General features: G+C 50.9%; 2 protein-coding genes across 5 annotated transcripts; one reads left to right on the forward strand and one right to left on the reverse strand.

Annotated features, from left to right (window-relative positions):
• GRHPR (glyoxylate and hydroxypyruvate reductase) lies at positions 1-11777 on the forward strand. Its single transcript, XM_040481712.1, has 9 exons — positions 1-160; positions 1712-1842; positions 2756-2828; positions 3370-3486; positions 5205-5293; positions 6360-6464; positions 7233-7368; positions 8983-9113; positions 11435-11777. The coding sequence occupies exons 1-9, from the start codon at positions 78-80 to the stop codon at positions 11554-11556; spliced, it is 987 nt and encodes a 328-aa protein (XP_040337646.1). The 5' UTR covers positions 1-77; the 3' UTR covers positions 11557-11777.
• On the reverse strand, positions 9704-26993 carry ZBTB5 (zinc finger and BTB domain containing 5). 4 transcript variants are annotated; one of them, XR_005792562.1, is made up of 3 exons: positions 26868-26993; positions 15177-17342; positions 9704-10244 (listed from the first exon to the last, which is right to left on the reverse strand). XR_005792562.1 is itself a non-coding variant. In XM_040481708.1 (2 exons), the coding sequence occupies exon 2, from the start codon at positions 17336-17338 to the stop codon at positions 15305-15307; it is 2034 nt and encodes a 677-aa protein (XP_040337642.1). In that variant the 5' UTR covers positions 17339-17342; positions 26868-26993; the 3' UTR covers positions 12920-15304. The 4 variants fall into 4 exon arrangements, 2 of the variants coding, with proteins under 2 accessions (XP_040337642.1, XP_040337643.1); XR_005792561.1 differs by lacking the exon at positions 9704-10244 and adding an exon at positions 12920-13599; XM_040481708.1 differs by lacking the exon at positions 9704-10244 and having other exon boundaries at positions 12920-17342.
• Between the last annotated feature and the right edge of the window lie 440 nt (positions 26994-27433).

Raw genomic sequence — 27433 nt, forward strand, 5'->3', positions numbered from 1 at the left:
CGCCCCGTCTCTCGTCAAGTCCCGCTTCCGTCCGGCGGTCCGGCGGTCCCGGTCAGCGTCGCGCGGCTGCTAGGTGGATGAAGCCAGTGAGACTCATGAAGGTGTTCGTCACCCGCAGGATCCCCCCCGAGGGCTGGGCCGCTCTCGCCCGCGCCGCAGAGTAAGAACCCCGCGCCCCCGCGTCACGCCGAGTCCCCGGGCCGGGGCTGGGGGTGGTGTCTGGGAAGGGGCTGCGGAGCCCGGGACCACCCCCCCCCCCCCGGATCTCCAGCACCCCGCACCCGGGGTGACTCAGCGTCTCTAGGAGCGCCCGGGCGGGCTTGGGGCGGCCTCCGACCCCCCACTTGTATTTGGTGCGGAGGACCTGGGGTGGGGGGAGCAGGGGCCAGGGGGAGCTAGGACCCTGCGCTTGCCGGACTTCCCAAGCTGTGCCGGGCGGGGCCGGTCGTGGAGTTTGGGGAGGCTTAAAGAAAGTTCTCTACGGCCTAGCCTTGTCTGAGCCTGTTGCAGTGACGCTGGACCCTGCAATTCCCATGCACGTGCAGTGCGGGTGAAGGGAAAGGCCTGTGACGCAAGATACAGGCTGTTGAAACTTTACCCTACCAGGGTCAGGGACCTTAGCAATCACTGGCCTGGTCTCTTTGGACAGTTGGCAGGGGCCTTTCCTGACCCTTAAATTGAAGATTGCATGCCAGTTTTTCAGGTGTTTCCTATGCATAAACTCAATCCTTGCAACACTGTGGAGTTGGTACTTTAATTCCTGTTTTACAGATAAGAAAACTGGGAGAGGTTAAGTGCCTCACCCAAAGTCACACTGCTCTGGTGCGGTGAGCTGGGATTTGAACTCAGCTCTGCCTTACTGTACTCCATCATACAGGTCTGCCCTGCCAGTGTCAGGCAGGGAGAAGGTGGGACCCAGTGACATGCGAAAATGAGATTTATTTATTTTGTTCGGTGCAACAAAAGCTTTGCTGGGGACCTGTCAAGGACCCAGCACTGAGCAGGAAGGGGGGAGGCAGAAGCAACAATGGTGGTAATGGCCGTAGACCGCACAGCTCAGCACTGGGTGCCATGCCCATGGAGAGGAGGGTGAAAGGTGGGCTATGCCTGGGCTTGGCCTGGCAGCAGGGTGTTCTGGGAGGTGCCAGCAGCCCTCCCGTGTCTTGCCATACTTGATGGCTGCACCGAATTAAATGGCAAGGACTGGGAGGCTGGGTAGCACCACTGGGAACACATCCACGGCCCACGAGCTGCCATGGGAGTGTGCCCTAAAACCCCTCCGCGCTGCATCGCTTTGCTCTTGTCCTTCCTGGCAGAGTACAAGTAGGAGACTTTTCCGCTGCATGGATTCCCAGGACAGGACGTTCAAGCCTCATGTGGTACAGGCCCACCCCACCCCCGCCTCGCCAAGAGGCCGGTGAGGGTGATAAAGCTCTTCCCTGCTTTGAGCTGAGAGCTGTCCCCGTGACGTTCTCCTTTCAGTCTAGGCTCTTGTCAGCCCTTGGTGGCCTCTACTCTGTGACAGCCCTTTACCCTCAGCCACCCTTTGGAGACAGTTCTGAGGGCGCCACGCACCTGACCCTGACTCTCCTCGGCCAGCCCCAGGCAGCCTGAGGCCGGAGCGAGCAGAAGGCTCTTTGAAAGGGAGCCGCAGCCCTGGGAGGCCTCTGGGGGCTCCCCTGCTTCTGAGAGGCCTTTTTTTGGTCTTCAGCTGCCAGGTGGAGCACTGGGACTCGGATGAGCCAATCCCCGACAAGGAGCTGGAGCGAGGTGTGGCCGGGGCCCACGGCCTACTCTGTCTCCTCACTGACCGCGTGGACAAGAGGCTCCTGGATGCCGCAGGTGTGTGCACTCTGGGGAGGATTCCAAGGGTGTGTTGGCCCCGCAGGGCACCCGATCTGCTGCGGCTGGCTTCCCACACAGGTCTGCAGCCACCTCTCTGAGTTCTGAAGGCATTCGCTGCTGTGCTAGGCCAGAGGGAACCGTTGTGTGTGGCTCCCTCTGGCCCAGGCATTGCTCCTCTCCTGGCTGGGACTCAGGGCCCTCATCCAGCCCTGCCACAGCCTTGCTTTACGCTCTCGAGAAAGGCCCTGTCCCTTCTGGGCTCATTTATATCCTGTGGGAGGTACCGTCTCAGTGCCAAGCTCCAGCAGGTGCCCAGGATGTGTTAACCCCAGACACAGGTCTCAGCCCTGGGCCAGGTAAATGACAGCCTATGTAGTTGTTTTGAGGAAAGGTTCAGACTCAGAGGCTGTTGGATGGGAGGAGGCCCTCACGAATCAGTGCTGAGTCAGTCCGTGCCCCAGCCTTTCCCTGCAGCTCTCTGGTGCCCTGCCCTGTGGAGAGGGTGTGAGAGGGTCACACCGCAGCCACTTCTCAGTGGATGCCTCAGAAGTGTCCACAGCAGGGCCCAGGTGTGGTCAGTGGAGACTGGAGGATTCATTGGAGGAACAGTCCAGTGGGTAAGAGTGGAGGCCTTCGTGTCAGAAGCCCCTGGGTAAACCCCAGCTCTGCCACGTGGCAGCTTGTGACTGGGGCAGGCCGCTTCATGTCCCTGAGCCACCACTGAGCAGTCAAGGAGGATTGTCAAATTTGTTGGTAAGATTGTTCAGAATTTTAAGTAAGGAACCGAGATGTCAGCCTTTCCTCTTATCCTAAGAAAATAATAATAAGCAGATGGCCCTGTGATATCTCCAGTGTTGTGGCTTTGAATCCCGTGAGGAAAGATACAGATGATGCTTTTTCTGCACGACAGGAGCCAATCTCAAAGTCATCAGCACAATGTCCGTGGGCGTTGACCACCTGGCTTTGGATGAAATCAAGAAGCGGTAAACACAGCTTGCACATTTGGCGGGGCCGGGGTGAGGGCTGACCCCCAGAGCCGGAAGGGGAGCAGAATATTTATTTGCTCATATCCCTCCAACCCTTCGGTGGGGATATGAGGTGGCCGACGATAAAATCTGTGCACGGGAGCACGGGTCAGTTACGATAAGCCCGAATGGTCAGGAACAGCAGGTAACATCCGCGAGGTAGCACCCTTTCTTACTCAGCGTGGTTTTTGACCCTCACAACAACCCCTTGCAGTAGAAGAGGCTGGTATTCTTCCTTCCCTCTTGAGACGAGGAGATTCGGAAAGGCCAAGTAGTTATCTGCCCCAGACTCCGGGCCCTGATCTTCCATCTTCGTGTCCCTCCCCCAAGTGGGAGACCAGGGGAAGGAGGGCTGACCGTTCCTGAGGGCCCGTTTACAACTCGGAGCTTCGGTGGGCAGCACAGAAAGGGAGCAGAGCATCAATTTGGAGATGCCCCAGAGGTAGAAACTGGTGAAGGTGCTTGAGGCCTGTGTTGCCACCAGATCTTTGCTTCATAGTGGCATCCGTGTGGGCTACACCCCAGATGTCCTGACAGACGCCACGGCAGAACTCGCCGTCTCCCTGCTGCTCACCACCTGTCGCCGCTTGCCAGAAGCCATCGAGGAAGTGAGGAAGTGAGTGAACCCCTAAGGGGAAAGTTGGCTCTGCTCAGGAGCTGGTTCCTAAGCACCCAGTGTCACCCAGGCCCCGATGTGGTCCCCGCCCCCAGCCGTGTCCCATCTACCGGGGGGGAACAGACTCAGCCAACACCCTGAAGTACAGGGCAGAGCTGAAGAGAAATGTGGGGGAATCGTGGCACGGAAGGGAAATCGTGAGAGGGGCGGATAAGGGACGGACAGATCAGCTCTGCCTGGTTGGCGAGGAATAGGGGCAGGGGTGTGGATCAGAGGCTTCATACAAGAAGTGGCATCCTCTTGAGCACTTAGAGGGACAGGTCCACCATCCTTGCTCGTGATGCAGGACTCCCAAAAGCTCTGAAGCTGGAGGTTATTTCATAAGACTTTTGGTAGCAAAACCTGACTGGACATGACAGGAGGCTGTTAATGATTTTTATTTTTCTCACTCAGTGTAAACATTCATGTTTTTATTTTTTTTTTTAATTTTTTTTAAGTTTATTTATTTTGAGAGAGAGAGAGCACAAGCAGTGGAGGGGCAGAGAGGGAGGGAGAAAATCCTAAGCAGGCTCCACACTGTCAGCGCAGGGCCGGACGCAGGGCTTGATCTCACGAACCATGAGATCACGACCTGAGCTGAAATCCAGGGTCAGACGCTTAACCGACTGAGCCACCCAGGCGCCGCAACACTCATTTTGTTTTGCTGCAGATACACCGATGTGTTTGATCGTGAGCTGAGGGTGTTGTGTAGAATGTTGCACATGCACCAGACAGCCTTTCTGAAAACTGAAAGTTCAAAACCCTGGCCTGGAGGTTTCGGGTCAGGGTCTTGTGTCTGCGTGTCCAGAGTTGGGGCAGGCATTCCAGCTGCAGGGAGGCCAGCAGGCATGCAGATGCAGGGCCCCAGGGGTGCAGCTGGGGCGGGGGCATCAGGCGGCTGAGGAGACACAGTGCTGCACGTCCCGCTCACATCCCGCTCACATCCTGCTCACCCTTCTATCCAGGGAGTCGGCATCTTATCAGAAGTGCCTCAAGGCAGGCGCCATCCCCCTGTCCACCCAGGGCAAGGGCGGGGAGCGGCTATGGCTTTACTTTGTGTTGCTTCCCTGGGGTGTTGAGAATTCTGGTTTTGGAATCCCAGCTCCCGAGTTTGCAACCTGCTGCTCCTACCTCTGCCCTGGCTGGATGACCTTGGGGTACCCTTTCTGGTCTCAGTTTCTCCATCTGAAAAATGGGACAAGGACTTCTAAGACCCCTTCCAGGCCTTGGATTCTGTGTCCCCAATGGCTTTATCTTTTTAAAAAATTTTTATAGTTTATTTATTTAGTTTTGAGAGAGAGAGCATGCACGCACACAAGTACACAAGCAGGGGAGGGGCAGACACAGAATTGGAAGCAGGCTCCAGGCTCTGGGCTGTCAGCGTAGAGCCCGATGTGGGGCTCGAACCCACGAACTGTGAGATCATGACCTGAGCTGAAGCCGGACGCTTAACCGACTGAGCCACCCAGGTGCCCCACCCCCAGTGGCTTTAAAGAAAGAGTCTTTTAGGCTGCTTATCCAAAGTGCTGAGTGGCTATGGGTGTAATTCATGCTACTGTGTGTCCTTTGACCTGGAGAGAAGGATCTTCTCCCCCTGGGGGTTCTGGGTCTGTGAGTTCGCAGTGAGCCCTCATCTTTGCCCAAGGCGGGGTCCTCTTACCCACCCCTCCTCTCCTCAGCGGTGGCTGGACCTCGTGGAAGCCCCTGTGGATGTGTGGCTATGGACTCACGCAGAGCACTGTCGGCATCATCGGGCTGGGGCGCATAGGTGAGGTTCCCACCTACCCACTTGTCCACCCCAGCAACCTTGGCTTGGTTTCAGTCTTTGGCGCCCTGTGTCTAGAAGTTGACAGTTCTTTGGAAAGGGTGGCCATAACTGGCTGTTCCCAGTGCACTTTGCATTCAGAAGGAACATCTAATGAACAGACACAGCTTTGTAAAACACAGGCAAAAAACAGAAAACAGAAGAAACAAAAACAGGAGTTTGTTAAGAACTCGCTAGGTGATAGAAGCAAGCTGTAAGCGTCAGGCTTCTGTACGATGACAGCTCCATGCAGAACAGATGAAGGTGACAATGACAACGACGGTGGGGTTGGGGCCTCTAGGAGGGTTTCTTGTGGGACAGCTCGCGCTCCCCCAGGCCTGTCTGGAAGGCATTTGACTCATAAAGCTTTAACTCAGGAACCAGACGGTCACCTGTGAGTCTGCAGACGCGACAGAGCTGTTTTCTTCCAGTGGCTCCTGCTTGGAGAAATCTGGCATGAAGGCTTGTGCTCAGCCAGACAGGCAGCTGTCACTGGTTCTCTGGCATCTGCCTGGCACAGAGGTGAGGGTGAGGATGGAGTTGGAAGAACCCACCAACTTTGGGGCACTTTCTGATTCTGAAAATCCAGCAGCCCAAGTAGCAGCTCATGTAAAGATGTCTTAAAGATTTGGGGTGATTTGGCAGTTGGGCGGTGCCACCGAGAAGTCATAAGAGGTCTTGGGCTATGTTAACAGAAGCAGGGGTCCAGAGGAAGGGAGGGGACCGCTCAGTCAGGCCACTCCTGGGATGCCAGGTCCAGTGTTCAGGGAAGGTTAGCAGGGGACCAGGACCATGTGAGGATAGCATAAGCCAGCCACAGCCTCAGAGGAGCTGTGGGGCTGCCTCCAGATCTCTGTCCCCCTGGGGGCAGTGTGGGCTGGCTGGCGGCTGGTTCACGGGGTAGGACCAGTTCATGTGGGGAGCTGATGAAAGGGCCAACCTCCCAGGGGCTCCCTGGCCCTGGAGCTGCTGGGTGCTGCTCCTGTCCTCTCAGGGGTTGGGGACAAGCCAGGACACTCTTTGCCTCCAGGTCAGGCCATCGCTCGACGTCTGAAGCCATTCGGCATCCAGAAATTTCTATACACAGGGCGCCAGCCCAGGCCTCAGGAAGCAGCAGAATTCCAGGCCGAGTTTGGTAAGTATAGCCTTGGTTTCCATAGGAGCCCTATCTGCACCCGTCTGGGGGGGGGGGGGGGCGTCTCTCTGTGCCTGTAGTGGCAGAGTGTGGGAGCTCCAGGTGTGCCTAGGGCCTGCGGTGTCCCTCAGGTGCTATCTGATCTGCTTGCCTCTGGACACAGGCCCGGTGAGAGAGCACAGGGACTTATCCGGGCCACACAGTGAATTCTCTTCATGCCAGGATTCTCCAGGAACACTTTCAGAGTTCCTTGTCACCACTGGCCATGTCTGGGCCGAGCAGCAGGATGGTGACAGATGTAAGGAATTGCTGGGACTCTCACTCACAGTTTCTTAATAAACTGGTGAGCCCCGTCCCCCAGCCTGTGTGCGGTGGATGCAGCCCCTTGGCAGGTACATAGCTCAGTGAACAAAGGGCAGTTGGATTTTAGCCATTCCTCACCCCCCTTGGCACACTGGGCCCTGAAGGTGGTGAAAGCCAGAGGCACCAGGTCCCACTGTGTGACCTTGACAAGCTCCTGCCCCTCTCTGGCCTCAGTTTCCCCATCTTTGAGACCAGGGGCTGGATGAATGCTGTAATACACCAGGATCCCACCAGTGGCTATCGACACTATACAGTTATCAGAGGTGTCCAGGTAGAGACGCCTTCAGGAAGCTTCTTGGGAGTTTCCAATTCTGGAGAAGGAAGCGAGGACCAGTTCTGGTCTCCCACCCTTCTGCCGTCTCCACCCTGGGACCCGGCGTCTGATGGAGCCCTGCTCTCCCCCAGTGTCCACCCCCAAGCTGGCCGCCGAGTCTGATTTCATCATTGTGGCCTGCTCCTTAACGCCTGCAACCAAGGGACTCTGCAACAAGGACTTCTTCCAGCAGATGAAAAAGACAGCTGTGTTTGTCAACATCAGCAGGTATGCCGAGGCCGTCTAACCTCCCTGGGGCGCCGAGCGAGCCTGGAGAGGGGCTGCCCCTGCTGCTGTGATCCAAGGTTTTCCTCCCCGTAGGCTGTCGATGAGACCACAGGTGCGGCTTGCCACTCCATGAACCAACCCACCAGCCACTCAGAAGTAAGTAAAGGCCACAAGAGAGTGCCCCAGGCTGGGAGGAAGAACAGCATGCTGGTCGGAGCAGGCCTGGCATGCCTGGTTCCCAGCAGTACCCCGAGCCTTGCTCAGGGCTGGGCACAGGTGGTGTTGGTTCAGAGAGTGGAGGCCTGATAACGGTGAGGAACTAGGTACCCTTGGGCAGCCCGTGTTCTCTACCACAGAGAGTTGGACGTAACGATCTTAACAGCCCTTCAGAGGCTGATCGCCCACAACACGGAGCCTAGGTCTGCCTGTCTGAGGCAGTGACGGTTTGAACCTTTGTGCTTGGGAACGTAGACCCAGACCCAGTTTATCGTGGTTCGTCACGGTGTCCCCAGGGTGCCTTCAGGCCACTGGGCATGTGGGGGCAGACCTTCCCTCTCTGTCACTCCATCCCCTTCCCAGATGGTGCCCTTTGAACCTGCTTAAGTCAGGGGCGCCTGGGTGGCTCGGTCGGTCAAGCGTCCGACTTCGGTTCAGGTCATGATCTCACAGTCCGTGAGTTTGAACCCCGCGTCGGGCTCTGTGCTGACCGCCTGGAGCCTGTTTCAGATTCCGTGTCTCCCTCTCTCTCTCTGCCCCTCCCCCGTTCATGCTCTGTCTCTCTCTGTCTCAAAAATAAATAAACGTTAAAAAAAAAAAATTTTTTTTAATGAACCCGCTTAAGTCAGTTTGGAGGCAGATAAAGGCAAAGGGAGGGCTTTCATGAGGCCCCCCTCAGGGCTCCCCACTCCAGAGGCCCCTGTAATTCTTAACGTTCAGCCACAAAGGAGGTGACCTGGAGGGGAGCGGGACCTGCAGGAACACAGGGCTCATGCTGATGGCTGACAGCGTCCCAGCTTCCATTCACTGAGCACCTGCACGTACCCAATACCACGCGGGGGGCTGCGTTCTTTCTTACTGCACGGACACTGCTTCGTGTGCAGTCTAAGCGTCTAGTCCACAATTTCTTTACTTCGGTGGCCCGGTCACGGGGGGAAGGCTGCCCACATGGGTGGATGTAGTGAGGAGTGTCCTTGCGTCTCTGCCCGCAGTAGGCATGTGCCCACCAGCATGCTGCAGTGGTTCTCAGCGGGCGCTCCAGGGGCCAGCCAGATCACAAACACCTGGACGGGGCCCCGCAGGAACCCCGATGCCGGGCCCTGTGCCTGCAGCGGTGGGTCAGTACGCACACCTGGGGATGGCTGTGCTCTCCCTGTCTTCCAGAGGAGTGTGACACGCTTGCCCGAGGTCACACGGCTGCAAAGTGATAGGCCTGGGCCTCTCAGTAGTACTGCAGAGACTTACTGTAAGGAAGTGTCTTGTCAGGCTTCCTCCTTTAAATGTCGGTGCCCACTGTGCCTGGTCAGTGGGAAAATGTGTCCTGCGGGTGGTTCTGCCATAAAGGAGGCCTGGGTGGAGGAAGCTCCGGGGCACCCACGTCACCACTGTCATTCGCAGGGGAGACGTGGTGAACCAGGACGACCTGTATCAGGCCTTGGCTGGCGGGCAGATTGCCGCTGCTGGACTGGATGTGACGACCCCAGAACCGCTGCCGACAAACCACCGTCTCCTGACTCTGAAGAACTGTGGTGAGAACGGCGATTTCCCGATGCGAAGTCACGTAGGACCCCAGGAGAGATAGGGGTGGTCTGGAGGTGCTGGGTGCAAAGCCGCCATGAGCAGTACCGAGCGCAGAGGGACACGCCCCGGACCACGTGTTTATGCTCCTGGTGACACTGGCACATAGTGACAAGGGGAGGGCTTCTTGGGCATGTGCATCTAGGTCTCTGTCCCTAAAGGAGTGAGTCTAGGTGGTGGGGTGGGGGGTGGACTCGTTGAAAAGAAGGGTGTGACTGCGTGTCTTCCATCCATAGCTTGCGTGGGTAAGACCCGTTACTGTACGCTGCCGTGACCAGTGCAAGGGTGAGAAACTGAAAGCGTAATTGCAATTCTGATATTTGTAACTCGTGCCAGTCTCTCGGCTCCAAACCTAGCCTTGGATATTCCGCTTTCGTGATGCAGCGGCTGGGACGCCACACACCCCGTTTCTGCTGGGCCCACCAGCCGGGAGGTGGCAGGACCTGGCTTCCTCCTGCCTTCCCGCGTGTCTGTCTCTACTAGCAGCACGTGGCAACGCTTCCTGGCCAGCGGCAGCCATCCTCGCGGTGGCCAGCGAATCTGGCTTGCAGTCTTCCCAGCATCGGCTTAGCCGCTGCACTGCCTCAGAGACACAGGCCACAGAGGTTGAGTCGCAGGGCTAGAGGGGCCCTTCCTTCAGTGTCCTAAGTTTTACACACAGTCCCACCCTCTCCCTGTCACCCAGCCCAGGGAGGTCAAGGCTTCTGCAGGTTGCCGTCTGGGATACCTTAGTGCGGTGGTTCCTAAATCTCTACATTCCTCCATCACCTGAAGGGACTGACCGAGCACAGGGTGCTGGGCCAAGGGCTTCTGCTCCAGGAGGTCTGGGGTGGGGCCTGAAAATTCGCGCTTCTCATGTGCTCCCACACCAGTGCTGCTTTGAATGGAGGCTCAAAAGAGGAGTTAAGGATTTTTAAAAGTTACATTGCACGCACATCTAAAATGTGAAAGACACGTGTGCATTTTGATAAAAGTCCATCTTCTGGTTGTCCTTCATCTCAGTCAACTAGTGCATAAGCTCAGCCCGTGCAACATTCCTTTCCGAGCCTTTGAAAACTCGACAGGAGTCGGTGCAATGATCTCTAGAAACATAAAAGAGAAGATTTCAGCTGGGCTTTCTCCATGTCCGTCTCCTTGATTTTTGCTGACCATAGGGTTTTCTACACGTTCCATGATCTCTCCGGTCCTCTTGAAAAATCTGATCTCCACTTACATTAGCTTGAGTTAGATTCTGCTTTCTAAGAACCAAAATAATCCAATCCTGCATACCCGCTGAAGTCTTTAGAGATCTCATGTTACTTTTGTTCCTTAGCCTTGATTCTTCACCCTTCCCCATCTTGCTTGTTGTTTCTGTGTATCAGTATCTTTAGTTGTGGGTGTATATTAAAAAAAAAATGGGAACCACACTTTGAGAACTGCTGCCTCAGTGTTCTCTTTTTAGCCTCTCCAGTTCCCTTATACCTGGTTAACGTTCTTTATAGTAGGTTCTGTCCAGGTAGCTGGCGTGGATTCTGTCTCCAGACTAATACAGAACCGTGGGGTCTAAGCCAGTCCCTGTCCTTTATTTACATTCTGGAATGGGAACCCAAAGAGAAGGTTCTTAGCTGCTTCCCCACAGGGAATGCTCTCATTATCGTAGCCCTTGGAAACCTGGCCCCAGCATCCACTCCAGGCTAAAAGGAGAAACGTTGGCTGTCATATCTGGGCTGTTGCCCACAGCTGAGACTGTCCCATCCCCGCAAGGCCCGGGAGTTCAGTTCAGTGCCCTGGGTGCTGCTTTTGAAAGGCATTCTTTGAGAACAAGTGACCTCACTTGCTCTGCAGTGGGTGGGGCCAGAGGGAGCCGGTCTGTCCACCGTTTCCTCTTCTGGTTAGTTGTGTAGATGAGAAACCGTGTGGCACCACGTTCAGGGGCACGGGTGTGGATGGCCAGTGCTGAAACCCCCAAGCTGAATTGGCACCTCGTTTCACCATCTGATATCTGAAGGGCTGGGTCTGGATAGGCTCCAAGACCCCTTCTGGGTTCAAAATCCTCAAATTTAGGATACACATCTCTTGCCACCCTCGCATCTGGGTTTCTGTAGCCTCGAGTCCCTATACCGTTACTCCGACAGCCCCACGGGAGTGCAGCACGTGAGAGCAGGCAAATCAAAGACCACTAAGGCAGGTCCTCTCTATTCTTCTTACTGGCAACCTCTGTTAGGGAAAGCAGAGCCCGCTTTAAGGCTCTTGAATCACCCTTCTTACCTCCCTCTCCTCTGCTCCTTTCCAGTGATCCTACCCCACATTGGCAGTGCCACCTACGGAACCCGAAACACCATGTCCCTGTTGGCAGCTAACAACTTGCTGGCTGGACTGAGAGGGGAGCCGATGCCCAGTGAACTCAAGCTGTAGCCAGACAGGAGTCCCGGAGGGTCAGGAGGCCAGCGGTGCCCTTGGAGTCTGTTAGTGGGCATAGGCTTCATTTGGGCCCACAGGACGGGAGCCAAGGGAGAGTCTGATCTGTTCCGATCCTGCGGAATGAAGACCAGGGCTGACACACGGGCTTGACACTTTCGTGATTGGAATCGTCTGAGCCAAAAGTATGTGATCCTATTAAATGATGGTCTGAGACACTGTGTGGTCCTGTAACTGGGAGAAGCTAACCAGAGCACCTGCTTCCCTTTCTAAAATCAGGACATCTAGTGACCTGTGGGTTCTGCCCCGCCCCCAGCCCTCACCCCGCCCCCCCCACCACCACATGTGAGTTATTAGAACCTCTCCACAACACCTTACCCCTCATCTCCTGCTCAGCTCCTTCGCTTGTCCCTCATTGAGGGTGGGACAGCCAGAGCCCAGCGGTGATCATGGCACTTCAGGCCAATACCTAGACCATCAAAGCCAATATACATGGCAAGGAGAACTGGGTGAGGTCACAGCACTCTAAATTTAGGGTCAAGAATAATTGGAGGTAGATGCATTTAATTTTTATTTTAAAATTAGTGTCAGCACCTTCACACTTTACTCCCTTTGTCCATCTCCCCCGCCATCCCCACCCCCAGGTGGATGCCCTTTTTCTGATCACCACCTTGCTTATTCCTCCTGAGGCCAGGCCCCCTGCATGGCCACAGCCCCGCTCCTGCTGAAGGAATCAGGTTCCGGCTCTTCCCCGCCAAGCCAAACTGGCACACGGAGCTTTCACCCTGGGAGGCAGGTAAGGGAGCGGCAGAAAGCACAGGATTAAGCAGGCTGTCTAAGAGGAGACAGGGTGTGCGGAGAACAAAGCCTCACGCATGTCCTCGCCTCCAAGACGGACAGAGTGCAGGGAGCGCAGAGGGACTGAACTGAGGGGAGTGACCCATAATTGTGAGTGACCGCGTGAGGAGTGTTTGGTAGGAGGTTTGGGTTTTTTATTTAAAAAGTACCGGTCAAGGGGCACCTGGGTGGCACAGTCGGTTAAGCGTCCGACTTCAGCCAGGTCATGATCTCGCGGTCCGGGAGTTCGAGCCCTGCGTCGGGCTCTGGGCTGATGGCTCAGAGCCTGGAGCCTGTTTCCAATTCTGTGTCTCCCTCTCTCTCTGCCCCTCCCCCGTTCATGCTCTGTCCCTCTTCTGTCCCAAAAATAAATAAACGTTGAAAAAAAAAATTTAAAAAAAAATAAATAAATAAAAAGTACCGGTCAAGGCAGCGTTAGCAGAGAAAGCCATACTACTTCCCTGTCTTGTTTCAACCTTAATAACCTAAGTGAAGAAAAAGAACACGTTTAGTTAGAGGCATGTATGTGACAAATTTTTTATTTCAAAATCTCAAATTTTGACCAGCATAGCACCATTGACAGGGGTGCCCTGAAAGAACTTTATGATTTGATCACCAGAAATGATTACGCCAGGCTGTAATTAAGGCTAACCAATCAAAATCCAGGTACCCAATACCAGTTATAATTCAGGTAGAAACTTCGGATCATAGGAACCCTGAGACTGGTTTTACAGGGAACCTCTGAATTATTTTCTAAGTTCTACAGCATGTATGAGGACACTGGCCCAAAAGCTTGCTTCTCACACATAGAAACCGACTAAGAGGTAGATGAGAGATTCCAGATTCCATCTAGCAGTGGAGAGACAGGGCTCCAGCCGCTGTGTCAGAGACAGGCCCTAAAGCAAAGTCCACTTAAGCCTGAGCTGAGGTGAGGGCGCAGCCTCCTGGCACCTCCTCCTCAAGCTGGAAGGGAAAGGAGGCTGGCACTGCTCTCCCCATTGCTACCGGTTCCTCTCCCTGGGCCTAGGCAGGGCCTCTCTTGTGCTCCACCTTGACCTACCTGCCTCCCAAGGTTAATGTCCTCACAAGACACCGGTCCCCACGTCAAGTAGAGGGGTAGATGTAGAGCCTCCTCACATCAAGACCGCTGACAAAAGCCACACACACGTGATCCCCTATCCTCCGACGGTCTCTTTCCCACATCTGGAAAGGAGAGGAATCACAGAAGTTTCTCTTTTGGCTTTTCTCCCTGGGGCTCAGTTCACAGGTCGATGCTGAGCCCGACTCTGAACGTTAGGATTTTATCCACAGACAGGTGTGTAACTGCACACGCTAGATTCAGGGGAGAAAACCCATGCCGATTGTTTCAGGCTACATGTACTTAGCTTGCTAAACAAAGGAAGGATTTCTCTCGATTATGCACAATGGTTTGGTGTCTCTAAATGAGCTGTGTAAAAACTGAACTCCTGTTCGTGCATGAATTACACTGACTTCATGAGCTCTACAGAGGCACGTCCCCCTCGAGGCACAGAAGCCAGGGCTCGACCTAACACAGGTGCCAGCAGCAGCCCTGACAGCGCAGGAGGGGCTGGGAAAGCGAGGCCCTGGGGCCCAGAGAGGCCCCGGGCAGTGGCCCAGATGTCTCCTCAGTGTCTGGTGCTGCCTGGTGACTGCCATGCTCTGGGCTGCCCAGCTCTCTTACAGAGTCTGGAAAAGAGTTATCTGGGAACACTGCTACGTTTGGATTTTAAACATTCAGTATTGGGTGGGGGAAACAACAGTAAAAGCTCAGGTCTACACTTTAAAACTACAGTATATAAAAGTAATAAAACCCACGGTGGAGGGGGTTGACATCATTTTTGGTTAGTCTGCAACAAACACAGTAACGTAGGCCTGGGAAAGATGCCACACGGGGCAAGAGAGTGTGAAGAAGCGAAGCAGAGAATGGGCTTGTCGCTGGGTGAGATGTGTCAGGCTGGCCCGGCCCCCGAAGCCTGGATGGAGCGCAGGGTAAATGCGCCATGAAAGATCCCACAAAACAGGACTCCACACCATTAAAACAAAGACAAACACCAGCTCTTTTCTGACTTCCAAACATGGAGCTGTAACATATGTGACACAAGTTGGTTAAGACCCCACTAAAACAGCACATACAGAAACAATACCTCACTTGTCACTCCCTACAAGTACATACTCCATTTACAGCTCTGCTTTGAAAAGCAGGAAAAATTGTTCAAACATCTATCCAGCAGTGATGTTTTCAAAAGTATGTACACCTAACGGTCCGGAGAACGCTCGCTCTGGACCCAGTGTCAGCACCATCAAAGTGCAGTGTCTGTGACTGCAAATGAGACGGAAATTTAAAATACAGTACTTTCTGAGGCCTAGGACTAGCTCATGATACACTTTAAAGCATTCGTGGCGGACAGGCGTGTCCTCAAGGGCCTTCCTTTCAGACAGGCACGAGATCGCCACTGGTTACACGTAAGTGCATTTTGCATCACCGTACAGATATATAATATTCCCCTCAGAGGATATAGGAAATTTAATTAAATGCTTCACAGAGTTTTACAAAAATTGCTAAAAAAATTTTTTTGCACTTCAATTCTTAATTTTTAAATGTGCCACTTTTCACACCATCAATTACAAACTACTTTCTGACTGAATTACTCAACCCTAAGGAAGAACTTGGTTTCGGGGACCACGTCCCTCTCCAAAAGTGTGCATTTCGCTCGGAAATGCAGCAGCATACGTGCTACACGTACTTGCTCCCCACGTACCAGCCACAGGAATCTGCGGAGCCACTGGGCGGCCTGAAGCCTCCGCCCCGACGGCGTGAACCACCAACCAGAGGAGATGATGGCCTCGGTCCTGCGGCTGGCGTCGGCGTGATCTCAGGAGGTCGGGGTTAGAGCAAAGTGCTGGGCAGGTTGCTGCTCTGCCAGCGCAGGCAGGTGGTCTTTGAATGTTTATACAGGTGGCTGGACTGACTGAACCTCTTGCCGCACTTGAGGCAGGCGTAGGGTTTTTCACCTGTGTGAACACGGATGTGCTTCTTGCAATCTGTCAAGGTCAGAAAAGTCTTGCAGCAAATTTTGCAGGCGTACTTGCGAGCCCCCTCTACGACCAAGACGTTGTGCTCTGACAAGGCCTTCTTGCACTTTGACAGAACGTCAGCAGATGCCCTGGTCAGCTGCGGAGGGCCAGGCTGCGAAGGATGGCCGTTCTCAAACGAGGACGTGGCCGCATTCATCATTAGCTGGGAACCGGCAGAGTTTTCTGGGATCTGGGAACTCCTGACAGAAGTTACAACCGGCATTTTGGGAGCTATGCGTCGGTAGTACGGAAAGTTACTGGCTCCTCCTCTTGGGGAGCCCATCATGACCCTGGAGAAGGAGGAGTGGAGGCCCAAACCGGACCTGGAAAAATCCATCCCAAACTGTTCTCCTCCTTGGTAGCCTGAAGTCTGCACACAGGGCAGGCCCATCACTTCCTGCATAGGCCTGACAAAGTGGGAGTCCGCAGGCTCACTGAATGGGTTCTCCACGTGAGAGCCAGGGGCCGAGGAGGGCCCGCCAGCAGGCCCAGCCTCTGGACTCAACAAATAAGGGGCCTCGCCCTCCAACCTGCAGTCACTGGTGGTGTTTGGGATGTTATCATCATTGTTCTGATTTGCACTAAAGTTACTTCCTCTGCTCTTGTTAAGAAAATTCGAGATGCTAAAAGTCGATTTATGTTCTAGGTTATTTGTGACTTCCAAAATATGGATGTCACCTACCCTGTCAGTGCTAGACTGGGGATCCGAGAAACTCCGATCACTACTTTCAGGGCTGAGGTCTATCTTCTCGGCACTGACCACAACCCCTTCCACTTCCACAGACTCGCTGCCTTCTGCTTGTGAGGTCACATCACTCACTTCATCCTGAGGCTCAGGAGAGCTCAGGGGCTCAGATTTAACTACCACTCTCATGTGTTCCTTGTCACCAAGGCCAACCTCAGGATTTTCACACTGAAAACCACTTTTCTCGGTCGCGGCTTCCTGCTCAAAACTGGTCTCCACCTGAGTTGCACGAGAGGCCATGGACAACTGGGCCATGTTGCTGGCACTGTTGTCAGACTGGCTGGGCACCTGGGCATCTTCTTGAGCACCGAAAGACTGGTCAAACATGATGGCACTATCTTCCTGGTTGTCGGTCATTCCATCAGCCTTAGGGTTATCCACCATTTTCAGGGAGTCTGGTGAGAAGAACTCCTCCCGAGAATGGACCCCTGACGGCCCGTTCTCTGGCGTAACGTCAGCAATGGCAGCCTCCTCCATGGTGGGTCGGAGGCGCTGTCTGGCCCGCTCCTCTGCAGACTGCTTGCGTTTATGAAGGCGTCTTATGGGGAAGGGTGTCCGCTGGTCCAGGTTGCTGCGCATCGACGAGCTCAGGGGGGCTGGCTGCTCCTCGCCACTCTGGCTGGAATTGAGGGCCGAGCTCACGATGCTCAGCCCCAGCTGCTGCAGCATAAAGGAGCGCTGCATGCGGGCACTCTGCTCCTGGACGCGCTCACTGGGGGGAGACATGGGCAGCGTCCTTGTCGTTAAGTAATGTTTACATGCCTTAACGACAGAGTTCAAATGCAGGTGAGAGGCTGCCAATAAGACATCCATAACGTTGCTCTCCCCCAGCATGAGGGTGGAGGTGTACATCATGTCAATCAGTGCAGCAAAGGCCTCCGCTGTCACTACCTCGCTATCCAGCTGGATCATGTTCATGGTCTGATCTCCCTCTGCCACGGAGAACAGGGCTCGGAAATGCGTGCTGCATGCTGCCAGTACAGATCGGTGGGCTTTAAAATGTCTATTCCCCACTACAATGACACAGTCACAGAGCTGACCGTGAAGTCTCTGGTAGTTCAGTTGCTGGAAGATCTGTTCAAAGTGTCCAGGAAAATCCATGATCCTACAGAAAAAAAAAGAAAGAAAGAGTTAAGACTTAGAAGAGCTGAAATCAGAGAGCACAGAGGGTGTGATGAAAAGAGATGTGGATGGCCCAGCTTGGGCCTTTTAAAGCTTTTGATATTTCTGATCATGGGCACACAGACTAAAAACCTGTCCAATGAGGAGCAAATGCCCATTCAGCTAACGGTCCTGGACACATGTACACGTGGGACCAGCTACTGGCTATTTACAGGCTCCCCTTCACTCTTCATAGGACTGACCCTTGTAACACTTAGGACCCAGTGTGTAAGTGACGGAATATCTATCCCGCAGAAGTTAATTCGAATTCTGCATTCCCTAAGGACAAAGAATAAGCTCCCAAGAAATTCCAGTCTTTCAGCAATCTTAAGGAAGTCAAGGGGCAAATCGGTATGAGTGGGTAAGATTTCCAGCTATAGACAGTGATAGATCGCACACATGCATTTACCCCCACTCACTGCTGAAACCCCATTAAATGGACACTAAAGTTTTTGGATTTGCTGTTTAAATTTTTTTTTTTTAATTTTTGTTTATTCTTGAAAGAGACCGAGACAGAGAACAGGGGAGAGGCAGAGAGAGGGGGGAACACAGAATCTAAAGCAGGCCCCAGGCTCTGAGCTGTCAGCACAGAGCCCGACGCAGGGCTCAGATGCTTAACCAACTGAGCCACCCAGGCACCCCGGGATTTGCTGTTTAAAAGGTATAAACCCACAAGGACAAGAAGAATAGGAAAGAAGTATCAGTGGCATTTTGGAAGCTGGTAAGCAGAAAAATGAATGAGTGCTGACTCAACAAGCCCAGAGAGCTAAATCCTAAACTAGCAATGGACAAAACAACCTGACTTCTATATAAGCCCCCTACCTCCCCAAAGGCTCAGGAACTGGCTTCACGAGTGCCAGGGGAAGCAGACTGAAGGTGATGCCAAGACAGGAGGACTGGCTGGAAGTCTAGTCAATAAAAAAAATCATACACTGGAAGTTCTAGGGAGAACTTTTAGATGCTGAGCTTAGGGACCCACCCACCTCCTACCCTTGACTGTGCCAGGGAAGCAAAGAGGAAGGGTCTTTCTGTTTTTTACTTCTATAGCGACAGGCTGGTTGCTGATTTCTCCACCAAACATGACTATACATAAAGTGGGTTGAGATCATTTAAAAATAGGAAATGAGAGTGGAAAGAAAGCCAGAGCGCTCCTTAGTGATACTACAGGTACACTGGGCAACAAAGTGAGCCTGTCAACATAAGGGCACCCCAAGCCTATTTTACACTTCATGTTTTTTATAAAAACTAGTCACTTTAAGTAAGGCAATGTATAAAACAGATTGTATTTTCCAAGATGGCTGGCCACATGAAGCTCTCCCATCTTGCATGCTTTCTTACAATGTGACACTGACCCTCCTCTCATCAAGAGGTGGGGTCTGTGTTCACTCCCCCTGAAGCCAGGCAAGTCTATGACTATGGCAGAAATTACACTGTGTGACTTGTGAGCTGGGTCACAAAAGGCAACATAGCTTTCCCCTGTTCTTTCTGGCTTGCTCTTGGAACCCAGCCGCCATGCTGCGAAGAAGCCTAGCTAAAGTCTAGCTGGCGGTTGGCACCTGCTCCCACAGTGAGGATGCCTTCAAAGTGACTTCAGCCCCAGAGCTGAGCCCAGCCAATCTCTAGAACTGTCAGAGATAATAAAATGATTTTTGTTGTTTCAAGCCAGTGAGTTTGCAGAGTGATTTGTTACATGGCAACAAATAACTGGAACCATGTGAAACTTGTTAACATCTCACAAATCAACATGCAAATCCTAGCTCAAGAAACAACTTTTTTTTTTTTTTTTGTCTGCCTACTTTGGGGGAAATCACTTTTTCATCCATTCTTAGTGCATATGGTGCAGATCAGACTGCCCTAAACCTCTGAGTTCCAAGAGTGGACAGATAATCCAGGGAGATCTGGCCACTCCCCATGACTTGCAGGTATGTGACTCAAGCCATGCCAATTAGAGTCTGCCCTGGCATTCTCTGAACTCAGCTTGCAAGTCATAAGGTAGATGTAAGTCTAGCACTGATGGTGGCCATTTTTGCCTGTCTGAGAAGGAAGCCAACACCAAAAACAATGTCCTGATCACATTAAGACCCTGGGAACCAGCCGTGACTGTAGGGGGCATCACCCTAGGGCTTCCTACTTTGTAAGCCAATGAATTCCCCTTCTATCTTAACCTAGTTTATGTTGGATCTGCCACATAGTTAAACATGAGGTTTAAATCATAATTTCGAAAAACCTAAATAACATGGCTATCTGAAAACATTTTTGGATCTAGAAGGGGTATTTTAAAAATTCAGTCTGGGAGACATAAAAGTTGTCACTCTCAGCTCTGATAGAAGAGAATCATGAATCAAGATCATGGTTATTCAAAGCTCTCAAGCAGCTCTAGCAAACTCAAGAGGCCCAGTGTAAAAGTGATAAAAAGAGCTCATGCTGAGAAGGTAAGTGTTTTAGCAAAAGCTGGCTGACTGAAGCCTTGAAACCAAGGAAAACAGCTTCAGGTCTCTAAAAGATTTTAAAATGTGACAATATGAGTCTATATAGTTGGAGGAGATACAGCAAGTGATCTACCAATTTGTAACTGACTCAGAGCAAGCGTACAGCACGGTATTTGTTATCTGCAGGAACAGATTTTTAGTAATTTCCAAACTAAATATCATTAAGAAAATACACTTACACCACTGCTTGTTACATTAACATGAATAGTCAAGAGCTGACTGTTTTCTCAATAGATTTACTTTCCTAATAATGCTTTACTTAGACTAATAAAAAAGTTCATTTGTGTTCTAGGAGAACAAACCCATTAATAGCACATTTTAAACTATTTGACTTCTGTATTGACCTACCTGCATGCTTTTCAATAATATACTTAGTTCATAAAGCAAAGTACACCCACACTCAGATATCATCTGCCACCCTATCAAGGGACCTGCTGCCTGTGCGCCAGGCAGGACCTGCACACAAGTTGCCACCTGCAGGAAGTGTCTTGACATTCTAAGGAATTCTTAACCGTTCAATATCCCTAATCTGGAAAAATAACGAAACAGAACTTGTCCTCCACTTTTAAAGACGATACAGACAAAAATAAATGTAAGAGAATAAAACTAGGCAAGGTCCCAGACAAGCGGTCTAGGATTTTTGACAGGGCTCCAAGTCCTGGCGTCCTAGAACATTCAGCCCGCTTCTACTTGATTTGACTAAGTGGAAGTAGGGAAAGGCTAGGGACCAGGTGGGCACACAGGTGCCCAGGGTTAACCCCAGAACCCAATCTGTCATCAGGACTGATTTCATAATCTGTTTCTGCTCTTTCGGGGCTGGCCTGGGAACTGGACAGGTCAGGTCTATTAAAAAGCGAATCTATCAATGACCAAAAATGAGCATGACTGGGGAACTCAAGCTAAAGCCAGAGCCCTCACCATCTTACCCTACCCCCCAGCTCTCCCTGCTCTGCCACCTTGTTTTCCAGTTCACAGTTCCCGGGGATTAGCTGACCTGGAACTTCATGATTCCGTTTGAGTAAGAAAAGGTATTCATGCCCTACCTACATGCCTAGCACAAACTCAAAATGCTTTCTACTAAGACAGCTTTTTGAGGGCAGGGACTGCATTTTCTCCCTCCCAAAGTGCCTGATGTACAGCACCATAAATTATCTTTTGAATGAGCTCTGACTGTATATAGATAAAATATAACACTGTATTACCCAACAGCCATTTTCCTGAGTCTGGTCTCTAAAATCAGCCAAAAACCAGAAAGTCTCAGAATATCCAAAATAAAGATCAAAGCCTGTGTATGAAAGATTTCCTCATAGGAAAGTCCCTCAAGAGCTCACATACATAGTCTTTTGTTTTAAATAAGCAAAATTCAAGTTTTTCTAGTTTCCTGATGATTGAAGACGAGCAACAGCAATTCTAGAATGAGGGCAAGCGGCGGCTGCACATTGACAGCTGCAAAAAAAGACAGCTGACCCACTAAGGGACAAAAGAGGTCCGGCAACTTGGAGACATGTCCTCGAGGGGCTATACAACCTGAGATCACAATAGCCCGTGAAGGCACTTGTGTATTTGGTATACAGATTCATTCATCCAGTGTTTTGAAGTGCTTGCTTCGTTCAAGGTTAAGTGCTGTGGAGATCTGTATGGCACAGTGCTAACTGTCAAAGGTGCTTGGTAGAAACAAGACATATACAAATAACCATATAACAAAGTGGAAAGCATTAAGTGCCACCAGAGAGATAACTGTGCTTGGTAATTCAGAGAAGGCAAAGGTTATTTCCAGCTTCTTGGTGGCCCTGACAACAGAGCTAGGCACAGGTCTGCATTTGGATAAAATGAGATGTAAAATGCATTCCAGATGGAGGTAAAAGTGGGAGAGGTTTGAGGTGGGGGGGAAGCAGGGTATCTATTCTGGCTGGAGAGTAAGTAGGTAAGGCTAGTATGGCAGGTATTAGATCGTGAATGCTCAAAACTGATGTTAATGATCACCACACATGGTCCGAAAAGTTAAAAAAGAGGCATACAATTTTGAACCAAAGACTATCATCACTTTTCAGGTGACTTCTATAAAAAATATTTTGTTTGTTTTGAGAAAGAGAGAAAGAGCATGCTGGCGTGCAAGAGTGCAGGGAGGGGCAGAGGGAGAGAAGTTTTTTTCTTTTCTTTCTTCTTCTTCTTTTTTTTTTTTTTTTTTTTTTTTTTTGAGAGAGAGTCTTAAGCAGGCTCCATGCCCAGAGAGGAGCCCAGACATGGACGGGCTCCATCTCATGACCCTGAGATCATGACCTGAGCTGAAATCAAGAGTCAGATGCTCAACTGAGCCAGCCAGGCACCCAAAAATATTTTAATTGTTTTTTAAAGCTTGAGCACAGTACCAGTCAGGGTTCTTGGTTGTAGCAACAGAAACTGTTTCTAGCTAACCTAAGCATAAAAGTAAGCTGCTGAAAGAGTTGATGGGAAGGCTGGACACCTGAGCTGGAACTGGGCAGCAGGAACAATCTGGCCAGAATGCTGTGTGTGCGCTGAACGCAGCCACTACTACAAAATGCAGGCTCTACAGGGGACTGGATCTCCCCTTGCCTTCATTATTGTTAGTTTCAATTCTTGAACACACGTCTTTTTAAATATTATGTGAGATGAAATGAAAAGTACACTTGAAGTCATTGTGCTGCGTACTGCCACGCAATGTTGTCCCAAGGAAAAATACTCGTGCAACTTTTGAATTGTAAGCTGAACTAATTGCTTTTTTAATGGAACACCATTATAACTTGGGAGAACAATGACTGACAAACTATGGTTCTCAGACTTGAGTATTTGCCACTGATTCTCTTGAAAATGAATGAAATGAGCCTGTCATTTCAAGGAAATCAGTATTTATTGCCTATGATAAAATTTGAGCTTTCAGGTAAAAATTAGAATTTTGGAAAATTTGTATTGGTCACCATGAGTTTGACAGCTTCTCAGTGCTCAAACCCAATGAGATCATTGGTGATACTAATGGAATGTGATTTTTTTAATATTGTATACTAAATGTAACAATATTTCGAAGATCTGCATAACTCAGTGAATCAGTGTTTCCCAAATGACCAATGTTATAAACTGTGATGTTAAAAAATAAGGTATGGAAAAAGAAATGGTTCACAGTGCAAGACACAAACTAATGTATTTCAGTGTAACAGAATATGAAGTTTGTTGATACAGTTTCAGATGACACATTGCAACTAACCAACCACTTAAGAAAATACCATTTGCTCAGTTTTGTTATAGTATCAGAAAAGACTATCCAAAGTTATCTGAAAAAGCTACTAAAATACTCCTCCCTTTTCCAAATACATATCTGTGACGCTGGATTTTTCTTGGTATACTTTAATCAAGATGATATCACAACAGGGGTGCCTGGGTGGCTCAGTCAGTTAAACATCTGACTTTGGCTCAGGTCATGATTACATGGTTCCTGAGTTCGAGCCCCGCGTCGGGCTCTGTGCTGACAACTCAGAGCCTGGAGCCTGCTTCAGATTCTGTGTCTCTCTCTCTCTCCTCCTCCCCTGCTCATGCTCTGTCTCTCCCTGTCTCAAAAATAAATGAAAACATTAAAAAAAATTTTTTTTAATGTTTTAATGTTTATTTTTGAGAGAGAGAGAGACAGACAGAACATGAGCGGGGGAGGAGCAGAAAGAGAGGGAGACACAGAATCTGAAGCAGGCTCCAGGCTCTGAGTTGTCAGCACAGAGCCCGACGCGGGGCTCGAACTCATGGAGTGTGAGATCATGACCTGAGCTGAAGTCAGACGCTCAACTGACTGAGCCACCCAGGCGCCCCAAAATTTTTTTTAAAAAAGATTGTATCATAACAAATTGAATACAAAAGCAGGAATGAGAATACACCTGTGTTAAAGTAGACATTAAAAGGATTACAAAAAAATGTATATCAATACCACCCTGGTGCCCACAACTTGGTTTCAAATACCATTTTCTAGGGGCACCTGGGTAGCTCAGTTGAATGTCCAGCTTTGGCCCAGGTCATGATCACGCAGCTCGTGAGTTCGAGCCCCGCGTCAGGCTCTGGGCTGATGGCTCAGAGCCCGGAGCCTGCTTCAGATTCTGTGTCTCCCTCTCTCTCTGCCCTTCCCCTGCTCATGGTCTGTCTGTCTGTCTCTCTCTCTCTCTCTCTCTCTCTCTCTCTCACACACACACACACACACACACACACACACACAAATAAACATTTAAAAAAAATTCAAATACCATCTTCTAACAAAAGGAACTAGTGCTCTTTGGAGAAATGGCTGATTCTAGGACTGAGGCAGAAAATACACAAGCCTGCAGTATCTTACAGTGTCAGAAAGTAAGGAAATGCTTCAAACAAACAAACACGATAATGTATATGAATGGGACGCAGGACCAACAGGAGAAAGAACTCTCAAAGGCCAAAGGTGGAACAATTTAGCAAAAAGATAAAACGGTACTGGACTATACCCCAAATGTATACAATAAATATCCACAGGTCCATACTGATATACACAAACACATAAATACTGGGGAGAGAAGAGTCAAATCTCCTGTGCAGAAGAATTCCAAGTAGTTTATGTAAATTCTCGACCCTCAAAGAGATGGAGGGGTGGAGCCCCTTGATGTGAGCTGTGCACGGTGACTTCCTTCCAGGGCACAGGACAGCATGCCTATTTTATTACAATGAAGTCAGTACTCCCACACAATTCCTAATATGTTTGAGCTGCCCGAAAGATAAATCAAAGCCTTTAGCAAATATCTGTATAACTAATCAAATGAAAGGCACCCCCCACAACTGGACCCTGAGATCAAACGTCACTGCTCAGTGATGAAAATGCTGTAACCAACTCTAAGGGCAGCAGTTTGCTCAAACAGCTGGTCTTCTGGCATATGAGAAGTTCGCTTCATACTTAAGACAAAAGGTGCAGTGTCACGTCCCATTCCGTCCCACCTGCTACACTAGCAAAATCTGGCTCTGGTAGACAATGTCCATATTTGAGAAATGGTAAGTACAGCAAAAGAAAAACCTATGCTTCAAACTGACAGAGGAGAACAGTATTGACTCAAATATCTTAAACTTATCTTTTCCCTTTCTAAGGAAAAGATGAGGCAGATTCAAGATTCTGTGTCAGCCCTACAGCAAACTTTGTCATATCTCACTGTATAGAAGATATTTTTAAGTCTTACCCACACTGAAGAACTCCAGTATAATTCATACTCAGTACTTTTAATATTAAAACATTTGCATGCATTTTGTATCAAAGTGGTTTTTAAAAGTGACTTCAACTTCTCGTGACAGTCTTACAACAAAGTCTCTTTTGAGAGCACTGACCTCTAAATTTAGGAAACACCCTACTCTAAGATGTTTTTCTTCCAAATCTTATCACGTTCAGAATTTTGCTAGAAATACCTCAATTAACCAGAATAGAGCTTGCCAGCATCCCCAGCTAACTATGTCTTAACACAATTTTTAGGAGAAAAAAGGCAAATCAAAAAAAAAAAAAACAAGTTGATTTCAGAACTCTTAAAAAGTCCTGGTTCATTTATTCAGCAAAACGCACGGGCCCAGAATAGGTCCCCAACCAGTTAGTCTTACCTGGCAGGTCACCAAGCTGTCAGTGGTGGCCAGGCCAGTCTTCCCAAGTTTGCTAAGATTTCCAGTGAGGGTTAGAGCAACAGTGGGAAGCCTTCCTTTGGTTTAGTGGCTGTTCTTAACATTCTTTCCTCTTTCTCCACCTGGTCTCTTCCCTCCACCTCTGCTCTTTTAGCTCGAGGCCAACCACCCTCTCTGTGGAAATCTTAAGACTTTGGCAAATGACGAGCAAATTCTCCAGAAGACTACTAGGCGTCCAGCACACCTTTTTAATTATCTAAGGCACAACGGCCCATACAAGGATAACAAATCATCAATGATTAAGGCACAGCATCCTCTACAGATCCCAATGTAAGTAACATCTTCTACTTACTATAACTGAAAAGTATATTAACATATTTTGCAAGAAGTTTTGTTTCAATTCTCGAAGGTGAGGGGTTTCTTCTATTCATTCAAATTACCCAGAACCCGAGCCTTTTACTTAGTAATCAAGGCTTTACTGTTTTTTTCCCTAAAAAATTTCCTCCGAATAAATATTTAGGATTTGTCTCCTATAAAGGACTTAGCTTCTTACAGTACCCTCCACCAGGCCAGAATGCGGGCTGACTTTTTTTTTTCTTTTTGTAAGGTAAAAACCTAACTCTCCACCCCTCCTTAATTCACTGCCTGATATTAGTTAGCATTTATGTACGAAGCTGTCCTCCAAACAAGGGGAAGAGGGGCAACAGCAGTTCTTACCACTGCACCGCCCCCCCACCCCCACCCCCACAGCTCCCAACATGAAGCCTGGAAGTAATGGGTATTCAGTAAATGCCCATAATCAGTTTAGTCCTTCGATAACCAGCGGGGACATTCCAAAAGACTAGCTCCACCCCTCCAGGGTCAACCGCCGGTCCCCGATTCCAGAACGCCTTGGCCTTGCTCTGGTGAAAGGAAACCTCGACGCTCACAGACCCAGGAAGGGGGCATCGAAGCCACCTGACCCCAACCCGTAGGGCGGCAGATCCTCTGCTAACCCGCCAGGCTATAGGTCCTAGGCCTTTCCCACCCCATCCCAGTAACCAACGTCGCCTGCCCGCAGAGTCGTGGGGGCAAGAGCCCCCGCCCCACCCGGCAGACAGACAGCCTGGCGTCGGGACCTGGGGGACGCCTGCGCAGAAGGACCCGCCTCCCACCCGCCTGGCCCCTCCGCTCCGGAGGGTAACAATACCCCTTCAGAAAGACGGGCAGGGTAGGCGGGGGTCACCGGTACGCGTCTGCGCGCACCCCGACGCCTAGGCTCGAGCGGACTCGCGCCGACAGCCTAGCCCTCCAGGAGCTCAACGGTCTCCACGTGAGCGCGCCCGCGAGCCCCACCACCGCTGGTGCTGACAGGGTCGCCTCACCTGAGCCGGGCTCCGCCCCCCTGCTCGCTGGAGGAGGCGGTGACCCTTCTCCGATCCGACCTGACAGTGTCGGAGGAGGCGGGAACGTCCAGCCCGGCGTCTCCGCGATGGGATTTCCTCCCCCTTCCGCCCACCCCGCCTCTCGTCCCCCAGCTCCTTCAGTCCTTTCGCCGCCGCACTCTGAGAACACCACGGCAGCGGTGGACAGTAAACGGAAGTGACGCCCGCGAGGGAGCCTACTCTGCTCCATTCCTCCTCCCTCCGACCGAGCTTCAGCCAATCAGAATGGGAGGGGGCGGGGCCGGAGCAGAAGTGCAGCCAGCCGGCGCGCGGAATCCGAAGGAATTTACTCGGCCCCCCCGGGACACCGACCAATCGACGGCCCCAGGAGCTCGCTGTGTTTACTACCGACTGAATCCGTGAGCGCTGGTGACCAATCACCATTTTCCTTACAACACGTAAAACTGTTATCAAACGCCTTTTAAGGCGGGATTTAGCACTAAGCGGCTCTAGGTTTGGACTGTAGAAAAGAGACTTTGTGCTGCAGCCAATCGAGAGCCGCTGTG

This window comes from Herpailurus yagouaroundi, unplaced genomic scaffold (assembly GCF_014898765.1).
Source record: "Herpailurus yagouaroundi ecotype Mexico unplaced genomic scaffold, PumYag 160, whole genome shotgun sequence".
Lineage (NCBI taxonomy): Eukaryota > Metazoa > Chordata > Mammalia > Carnivora > Felidae > Herpailurus > Herpailurus yagouaroundi.